Source organism: Montipora foliosa, chromosome 9 (genome assembly GCF_036669935.1).
Source record: "Montipora foliosa isolate CH-2021 chromosome 9, ASM3666993v2, whole genome shotgun sequence".
Taxonomy (NCBI): Eukaryota; Metazoa; Cnidaria; class Anthozoa; order Scleractinia; family Acroporidae; genus Montipora; species Montipora foliosa.
In genome coordinates, this window is record NC_090877.1 from 20,661,359 (window position 1) to 20,671,358 (window position 10,000).

General features: G+C 40.7%; 1 protein-coding gene across 3 annotated transcripts in view; it reads left to right on the forward strand.

Moving 5' to 3' along the window:
• Positions 1 to 10,000, forward strand: part of LOC137969680 (caskin-2-like) — a 37,526-nt gene that overhangs the window by 11,520 nt on the left and 16,006 nt on the right. For all 3 annotated transcript variants that reach the window (XM_068816013.1, XM_068816011.1, XM_068816012.1), the window contains exons 7-13: positions 632 to 740; positions 4,092 to 4,200; positions 4,942 to 5,045; positions 7,110 to 7,163; positions 7,266 to 7,332; positions 8,685 to 8,756; positions 9,400 to 10,000. The exon at positions 9,400 to 10,000 is cut by the window's right edge and continues 440 nt beyond it. In XM_068816013.1, the coding sequence (XP_068672114.1) occupies positions 632 to 740; positions 4,092 to 4,200; positions 4,942 to 5,045; positions 7,110 to 7,163; positions 7,266 to 7,332; positions 8,685 to 8,756; positions 9,400 to 10,000 (1,116 nt within the window). The remainder of the gene's footprint in view (positions 1 to 631; positions 741 to 4,091; positions 4,201 to 4,941; positions 5,046 to 7,109; positions 7,164 to 7,265; positions 7,333 to 8,684; positions 8,757 to 9,399) is intronic.

A 10,000-nucleotide genomic window follows, 5' to 3' on the forward strand; every position in this document is an offset into this window, starting at 1 on the left:
TTAAAATATACAAGTGTCTTTGAAAAAGAGTCGCGAGAGGATTACTTACAAAAGAGCCTACTCGTATAGGCTAGTGTCTTTTTGAAATCGATGCTGAAGACTTGGGTTACTTCAGTAGTATTTAGTTAACTTAGTATTGAAATCCAAAGAAAGAGAAGAATTGATTTTTTGTTCATAAAGTTCTACTTTGCCACGTTTGATGATCCATGTACCAGCTGAGCCTTAATGTCGTCTCCTTCTCCGTGTAGTTCTTTGTTTTGACTCATAAATCGGTATTTTCTCTGTACATTCACGCTGTAACTTGATTCTAGATAATGGTAACCTGTTTCTTGTAATTTTTGTAACCTGGCATGTTCTAATCGTGCTTAAGTTTAAGAAGTTCAGAGTTGCTCAAGGTAGCTTTTAAATCCTGCAGGTACACCAACAGAAAAATAATTTACCAGGCTAGGACAGGCAAACACATTGGAGACACGGCCCTTAAACTTGATGCGTATTTCCCCCGTTTAAAATTTCAGTTATCGTCTTGCCACAAAGTGCATCATAGGTGTATCAGAAGAGAACTTGTGTATTGATGGGCTAAAGTAGTTTTGACGTACCAGTGGTGATGTTTGTTTTGCTTTTACTTCGACAGAATGTTGCTGGAGGCCGATGCGGACATTAATCATGTGACAAAGAATGGAACATGTTTACACGAGGCAGCTCTCTATGGCAAAACAGAGGTAGTCAAGTCACTCCTTGAGGTAAGAAAAAGCAAATTTTTCTCTTTTGATTTTGTCCTGTAATCTGTAATGTGTTCGTCATGCGATAAGGTCGACTGGTTACGCGCTACTATGGTCGGCTGTGATATGTGGATTTGATCCCTATTGTTCTTTTGAGTAGTTTCGTGAGAAGCCGATTCCAAATTGTTCCCTCGGCGGCTCGTTGACGTACCGGTCTCCTGTCGTGTTCTTGATCGTTTGTATTCCACGCTTCACGAATTTCGAATCCATTATCGGCCCTGTTGAGGTTATTTGGGTGAGGTCTAACGTGGATAGTTTACTTCGTTCTTTGGATGTACCAGTGTGAGTCTCGATCAATAAACTTTACGTCGTTCCAAGGGGGGTTGTGGCCGGTCTTATTAGCTTTCTCGGAAACGATGGAGGTCTGGGTTCGGGCAAGTCGTATCCGGGTTTTGTTTTTGCGTTTTTTTGAGAAAGCGTTAAATTTTTGCATGTGACACACGCACGCTCACACCAGGCCGCAAAAGTCAATATGGCGTAGTTTATATGGACGAGAGAGTCTCGTTTGTACTTCTTAGTTCCTCGCAATCAAATTTCGCGAAAGTGTTGGTTCTTTTTTTGGCGCAATGTTGGAACCGTTTGAACGACCTCTGCACAACTTTGTTTTTGCGTCCAACATTTGGCCAATATTCGTTCAATCTTTGTTGAACGAATGGGGTCAAATGTTGAAACCATTCAAAGGGGCCTTAAGAGTGTGTATGTGCTTGGTGCCAAAAGGCCCGCAGCGCGGGCATAAATGGCGAAAATAAACAGGTCTGTTGGAGACGTGCTTGAGTTTCAACAAATGAACCCCCAAATCGGCAAGAATTTGTGACGTTGATGAATAATAAAGCAGCCTCTATTTCCAAAACGATGGAATTACCTGGTGATAAATAACCTCTTATAGGAGAGTGAATTTTTGACTTTGTAGAAACAAGAATTGAACGATTGTGATCTTTGTGTTGAATTCGCACATTTCTTGTCAATCTTTATAACACTTGAAAGAAAAAAAAAAACTAACAAAAAAAAAAAAACTCCGGTGTCATGCTATCATTTTGACACAGATGTATCCTTTGTTTCGCGAGTTGTAAATATTTTATTCTCGATCGACTCTTCCTAAAACTCCCTTCTGCTCTTCCTAAACACTGCGTATCAATATTTATTTTTCATAAAGCAGGCTTTCAAAATCTTGCTTAGTTCGCATTTTTGAGCGTTAAAAAAGATTTTTCGGTTTTATGTTTCTGACAGCAAGTCGTATATTTTGAGGTCTCCCATCTAGATACTAACCCTGGCGGACAGGCTTAACTTCAGTGAATTTTTGTCGTGGAAAGCTGTCCGACGCTCAGAGTACTAGCTAAAACTTTCGGTGAAAAAGAAAGTTGTAAGGGAACTTGAAAATGATCAACATACCAGCCTCGAAGCCAATGTTTGTTGATTCCCTTTTATTTTCTTCAACCTTTCTGGATTTAGTATTTTACTAGTAACCACATATCTTCTCAGGGGGCTATTTACCTAAGACATCTACCATGGCACTCTAATGATATACGGTATCAAAACAATATCGTGTACTAGAGCTACATATTACGCAAAGACAACTTGAATTTGGAAAACAAAACGCAGCTCAGTTTGACATTTATGGAAAAAAGCGCTGTGTTACTGCACTACCACACGTACGCAGTGCGTGCCTTTTTTAAAGTTATGCTCGTTGTGCATCAAACCAGTGCCCGGTTGTTCAAACGCTGATTACCACGGATCCCAGATTGAAAACTTAACCGAATAGTTTATTTCTCTACTGTCAAATGCTGTTCAGCGCTGATATTCGGCAAAACTTTACATTAGAAGAAATCACCCTTAAAAAAAGCAAAAGAAACTTTCACCAAAAAATTGAAATCCTGAAACAAAAGTTTACGCTAATCCTGGATTAAGTTAATCGGCTTGTGAACAACCAGACCCAGGATAGTATCAGACCATGTCTGATGATACATAAGTCATTAAGAGTAACTGTACAAGGCAGTGAATAAAACGGTCGAGGCTATTCTGTACCGGGTCTCCTTACTCTCTTGTCAGGACAAATGATCCTTCTGAAATTTAATATTTTTCGATGGTGAGGAATCTATGTCACCCTAGATCACAAATCATTTTTAAGATTCTCCCTAAAAACGCTCCCCAACATTCTTTGGTCATCGCCGTAATACATTACTTTTTTTTTTTTTCAAAGTCTAGCCGTTTAGAGAGAGGAAAATCTACACTAGTCTCACTCTCACGACTGAAAGGTTTACAGCGGTTTTCAATTACATTACTTCACTCAATGATTGGTTCAAAGTTCTCGCGCCATTTTGTCAACTAATCAGAAGTGAAACCAAAACCAATAGTGGCTTGCGCGTGCACATTTTCCCGCGCTTTGCGTCGGCTACGTGTAATTACTTCGAGTTTTGATTGGTTTACTGGATTGTCTCCATCCTTTTTGATTGGCCAAAGTAATTACTTTGGTTTTGGCTTTACGACACTCGATTGCAACTCGTTCTAATCTCTGACAAGTTGTTTCTTTTGGTAGTTGAGTATCTTACGGGAATTTAAGATTCAAATTCTTAGCAGTACCAACCCCCATGATCTAGCAAAAACTGGGAAGAAAGAACTGCCTTTGAAATGGTAATTCAGCAAATGGTTAAGGGTTTTTTGTTATGAACTGTGAAGAGGAAACCACATCTTGTTGTGTTCATCGTGGTTGATTCCATCCCAGAGAAAGTATGAAAACGACTCCCAAATAATTTCATCTGGCTTTGTTGCTGTGCACCGAGATCTGACGTGGACCGTATAGCGGCTGCCGGAGGCACCTCATCTCATTTCGGCCCTTTGATAAAAACATCTTGTTGAGCTGTTCCCTTCGTAATTCAGTCCCTAATTACGTGGGATGCCTGTGGCAGACCAGGTATAAATTAGGCTGAGTTTCGTCGTAATCGTAGTCGAATACGGTAATTAGCCACTTGCTCGTGGATTGTCAATATTATAAGCCCGGTTGGCCGGCGGGTTTCTACTGTATTGAGAGGAATAGGACACGTTGCGAATATCGGTCAGGTTGGATTGCACTGAAAGTGTCAAAAGCCTAATTTGCATTCTGTTATCATGATATCGAAGCTTTTAATGCGTCTCGGCCGCCTCAGTGATCACTGACAGTTGCAACCAAACTTAACGTCTGACATCGCACGTAAACTCCACTAGGCTTCTTGTTGACTTTAAGGAAGATTGATAAGCACGGCCTGTTCATTGATTGATTGACTGATTTATTTATTTAAGTGGAACACTCTGGCAGCAAAGTTTTTGTTTCAATTGCAGTGGGGTATCGATTCTACTGTCATTAATGATGAAGGCCATACTGCCCTTGATGAGGTCAATCTTTTCACAAGCTCTAAAGCATCATCCGAGATTAAACATCTTTTGAAAGGTTAGTTTGTTGTTTGGGATTGTTATTTTGTGCACCGGGTTATTTTGGGATGTGTAAATACCCTTCAAAAATTATATTCTTATTTTCAAAACCATTTTTATATGTAGATGGGTAAGCCATAATAATATTTCTCCGGAACGTGGACAGAACTGAGACATCTCCAAGATAGCCTTCCATTTTTACTAGCAAAAGGGAAAAAGCATAGTCCGTTGAGCTTGCTGGAGAAAAATTTCTATTGCCTTTGTATTTTTTTCAGGTAGCACTCCCCCGACAAAGCAATAGATGTAGTAATCTCATTCAGACAACTCGTATTAGTCAAGTTGTTCATTCATACAAACTCGATTGTCATTACATTTCAGTAAAAGTCTAATCGAAAAACTTAAAAGTACTGGAATATTGTTACGAAAACTCACGTGGTCAAATCGTTTAACTTTTCAAATGTGTTCAAACCAAACTGGGTATTGTCCAATTTTTAATGATTTACATTTGATTGAAGTTTGCACATGGACACGTTCCTAGCTGTTCTAGCCTCAATTTTAGCGCAGTGGAAAGAAGCTTCAGTAAGCAGGCTAGGGTATAAGTAATTAAGTGATCCCTTCCGCCGTAAGTCAAACTCGAGGATTTTTTTTAAAACGCCCATATCCTTCTTTTCTGTTCTTCATACTGAGACATTTCAATCGTGTCCACGCTTTACATAGTAAAGTGATGCATTTGCAAAATTGAATTTTTTGCCATCTCCAGAGGCAGCCGTAGCAGATGGTACCGTTTACGCCAAAGCTGTTAGAGATCACTTTAATATGTTGGACTCAACAGCCTTATCCTTCAAGGCTGGTGATACGATTGTGGTAAGGACGGCGTTCCATTTATTGTGTGCCTGTTTTAGGTATAATTTGTTGCATGGCGTATTTAGATTCGAAAAAGTCTTTTTTCTCTAGTATTTGTTTACTTCTGTTTGAAAATGAACTCTCTGATTGCGAAGCCGTGATAGAGAAGTAATAAAGTAATTTATCGAAATTATTTGACCTCTCCAGCCTCTTTCAATCAGCGCGGCCAAGTGGTTAAGGCGCTTGCTTTGTCATCCGTAGATCCCAGGTTCAAGACCCTTTGTGACCACTTTTTTGCCTCATCGTGGTAGCCTCTGGTTCAACCTCTCGGCTATACTTAAACAGCCAAATGGTTTGCCTCCGGCCAGTTGGGATTCTTAAAGGTGTGGTTCTGTTCTGTCTGTTCTGAAAACCCCCTTATGTGAGGAGTGGTCGAATAAATGCCATGAAAGTAGTCAAACGGAAGGAATTGAAATATACATCCTTTTGTCAGAAACACCAACATCTGAGCACCTGTCTGTTAAAGCAAAAAAAAAAGTAAATGCTTTGTTTATAGTGGAAGTGCACTTAGCTATCAAGCTAGTTTACAGGCACCCCACTTTTAACAATGTGAAAGAAACAATTCAAAGTTAACAGAAACATTATTAAGACCCCCAACTGGCAGGAGGCAACCAGTTGGCTATTTACAAAGTGTGATAGAGTTGAATCCGGTACAACCGGAAACAAATCCTAACCAGAGGTTAGAACGGGATTTGAACCCGGGGCAGCCGCATGCAAAGCCAACGCCCTAACCACTCGACCACGCTGCCTCCTCAATGGTCCACCCATTGAGACCTCAAAGACTCTTGGAAGAACGAGGTCGATGATTCAGTGGCTCACAAAGTTGGGTGAGGCCACCGAAAGTGCTCTGAAGGTCTCGGCTGGGGTTAAATGTTTTCAAGAATTCAGACTTGATCTGGAAAAAGGTGTATTTTCAGATATGTCCAAAAATACAAATAATTAGCACAGGGAGTAGGGATTGTACAGTGGTGAGAGCACAGGCATCCCACCATTGTGGCACTGGTTCAATTCCCAGATCCGGTGTCATACGTGGGCTGAGTTTGTTGGTTCTCTACGTATACTCTGCTCCAAGAGGTTTTTCTCCGGGTACTCCGGTTTTCTCCTCAAGTAAAAAAACCAACATTTGATTTGATACTGATGTATTAATTTGATTTCATTTGTGCACGACCCCACAAGCTATTTAGCTTTAAACATTATCGTGTGAAAATAAATTGCCATTATCATTATAATTATTATTAGATGTACGCCGATTTCAACAAGCGCCACAAATTGTGCCCTTGCTCTTTGCCCCAACTTCAGCATCACTCATGTCTAGGAATAAATACAATTTAAGGTCCCACTGTCCCTCAAATACTTCTTCCCAAGTAAACTTAAGATAACTGCGCACCGGTGGCTCAGTTGGTTGAGCACCGGGCTGCCATGCGGGAGGTCGTGAGTTCGACTCCGGCCGGACCAACACTCAGGGTCTAAAATAACTGAGGAGAAAGTGCTGCCTTTGTAATTACATTCGCAAATGGTTAGACTATCAAGTCTTCTCGGACAAGGACGATGAGCCGGAGGTCCCGTCTCACAAATAACTTTCATGTTCATTAGTTCCCTGTGGGACGTTAAAGAACCCACACACTCTTCGAGAAGAGTAGGGGATGAAGTTTCCGGTGTTGTGGCTGTCCTCTGTGGGTGTATGGGTGGGTGGGTATAGCAGCCACATCAGCTGAATAGCTGCCAAAACTTCAACCTGCTTAAACAAATAAATAACAAACAAATAACAAACAAACCAGCTGCATTCACCTGCATTCACCATTACCCTTACCGTATTGTTGGAAATAGATCAGAATTGCTTAGACGTAAAGGGACACTTTGTCCACTGCGTGTTGTACGTCAAAATTGGACTTGCATACAATTACTTGCATTGCTGTACATAACTGTGTATTTTTCACCTCTGTTTCATTTATCGCACTGGTATATGCAGCAGAAAGTCCACATAAAAGGTAAAACTAATTATTGCTATCATTCCATGCTGGCTAGGTGTTAGAACAAAACCCGAATGATAGATGGAAAGGCAAAATTCAGAGTGGAGAGGTATGTTAGTTTTGCTCATTACTCAGTTGACATGGAAATAATATTTTCTCAATCTTCAACTTTTCTTTGTCTTTAAATCTTCGTAATTAATTACTTTTACAGAGAGAAAAAGTTGGGTACTTCCCAGGCAACGTCGTCAGGATAACAACGCCAAGACGAGGCTCGAAGTGTTAGTATACATGTGATTGTAACGATGTGCAATGCTATCGCATTTTATATTCTGCCTAAAAGTGTACGAAACGCCTGGTCAAATGATAAATGTCGAATATTAGGACCTGGACAAACGCGAAATGTTTCAGTGGCGTTTAAACAACATCAAACATTGTTTGGTGACCAACCATTTTACGCGTAACCGTTTGGCCACCTTTTTTGGTGCTGTTTGATCGTCTTTGATCTTGTTTGGTCTTGTTTGATAAAATTTGAAGGCCATCAAACATTCGATCAAACAACTTCAGACATTTCTTTTGTTCTTGTGTTTGATGGGCGACGTTTTGTTCGTTTGGCGAGCAGTATCAAACATTTTTGGCGCGTGCATGCTTAACCACGCTTGCTCAGCCGCTTGTATCCACGTGTTTTTTGCGTATTTGTGACCTACAGTTCTTTTGTTTGTGGAGTTTAATCTGTGTTAGATTAAGCATATTTTATCCGTTTGGCCACTCACCTCAACATCAGCATGTTTGGTCACCAAACAATGTTTAATGCATTTTGTTTAAACGCCAAACATTTTCCGTTTGTCCAGATCCTCAGATGTTGGATCGAGCCAACATCTAATATCGTTTGGCCGGGCCTTAAGAACAAAGTTATTGGTGGATACTACCGTAAATGATCTAGCAGAAGCCCAAAGCATTTTAATTACGGAGAGAGGGGCTGTTCTCCTGCATGAGAGGCGCTCATTATATCAAGGCGGCATTATACTTCTTCTTTCTTCCATTTTTTGTCCACAGGAATAAAAGTGCCAACAACCTAACTTATCATTAGTGCAGTTTAATAAAACAAAACAAATGAATGCCATCTTTAATGGTGTACAGCGGTATTTGTTTATGCAGTTTGCAAATAGAGTGAACAAAAGTCAAAACCCTGTAGCTTTCACAGTTTTCTTCTTTGGAAAGGTTTTTATTCTGTCGTAGAGTAATATCTCGTAAAGGGCCTCTGTAAAAGGTGTAGAGGGATGAGCATTTATCACAAAATGCTTATTTGGCCGGGGTAACTGTTAGTTATGAGGCAATTATCAGATCGGATGGGCCTTTATAAGATCATTATGGTATGTTACTACGTTGGTAAAGAATTTTCATTTACTATCAATTTGCAAAACGATTGCCGTGCGAACCAAGTAGCCAATGGCCAAGGGCCAATCTCCCACGAGCCTCATTTTACTTAGTAGTGAGGTATCGAAACAAGAATCGGAGAGACATGGTTTGAATCCTGTTAGCAACTCCAATTACATTTCCTGGGTACTCCCAGGTCATTGTAAGAAAATCATCATTGTTTTTTTCTGAATTTACTCTTTGTGTACCTCGTCAGTTTCAGGCAAAAAGGCGCCAACGCAACCCATCGTACCCAAAGAATCCTTCGAGATGGTTTCTCTAGCGTCAGGTATGCCGAATAAACTGCAACGAGCTTTCGAAACGTTAAAAGTAACGTGGAGGAATCGCACATTTACAACATAATTGGACGGACTATAATATTTTTATTTAAATAACCCGTTCAATTATTACTAAAACATCTTTCATCTCTTTCATTATAATAGAATATTTCTATTTTCTATTTTTGTATTCGATTCAGCGTTGTTCTTTGGAAGGCGCATGACGCATGACGTTGTAGTCGCCAAACCTTCTTTATGTGACTTATTACAGAGATAACGAGCTTTACGAATGCACGACTGGAATTGCTTACAATCATAACTTGCACCAGAACACATAACCCACTGGGTTTAACTGAGTTAAGTTTGCACTTAGTGCTTCCCCTCTTTCATTCAGTCTGACCGGCGTGGTAAGAAAATTGTGAACGAGCTCTACATTTATTGCGGCTATATGCTATTTCTTGCGCGCCTTTTCTATTGCGCCACGCAGGACGGACTGAGTAAAAGTTGAAGCTACTCTCAAGTTAAGGATATTGCTTGGAGAATTGAACGGTGTACCGTATAGCCTTTTCTACATATGCCTTTAGTTTGGACAGTAAATCGAATTTTCTCAGTTTGCTTTCCTGACATTTTTTTGGTTTCCTATGCATTGTTTAGCACAAGTGCTCTCCGAATTCAGCAGAAATTCTCCTCGGCTCAGGAGTTTTGGTAAGAAGGGACCGCGTCACCGTCTCGACGAAAATGAGGACCCAGGTCCAATAAAGGCCCTTGTAGAGCCAGCCTTACCTGAGAAGGGACTCAATGCTAAAAAGCCCTCAATCAAACTGGGCACTGGCTTGCAGTATGTGGAAGTAGCGGTTGATAAAAATCCGCCATCAACTCGAAATTCGTATTTAGGAGGAGGACAAACAAACAACAAAACGCAATATACGGAAGTTCTTTTGCCGTCCAATGGGTCATTGGAAGAAGTGGATGAGAACGCGGATGTTCCAACACTTCCTCGTAAAAACAGCAAGAAAGTTTCTTCAATTAGTCAATCAGAGGACATCTGGGTACGAAATACGCCCGCCAACCAATTGCCCTCGCTTCCACCGAAAACACGAACTAAGAGCGAGGCTTTCAATTTTGAACCACAAAATGTCAAATCAGATCGCCCGCCCGCAGCCCTCCCGCAAGACGCCTTTAATCTCGCGGTTGCCCCGGAAAGTACAAAGCCAGTAGTATCTCCCGAATTGTCACGCAAAGGATACGAGGAAAT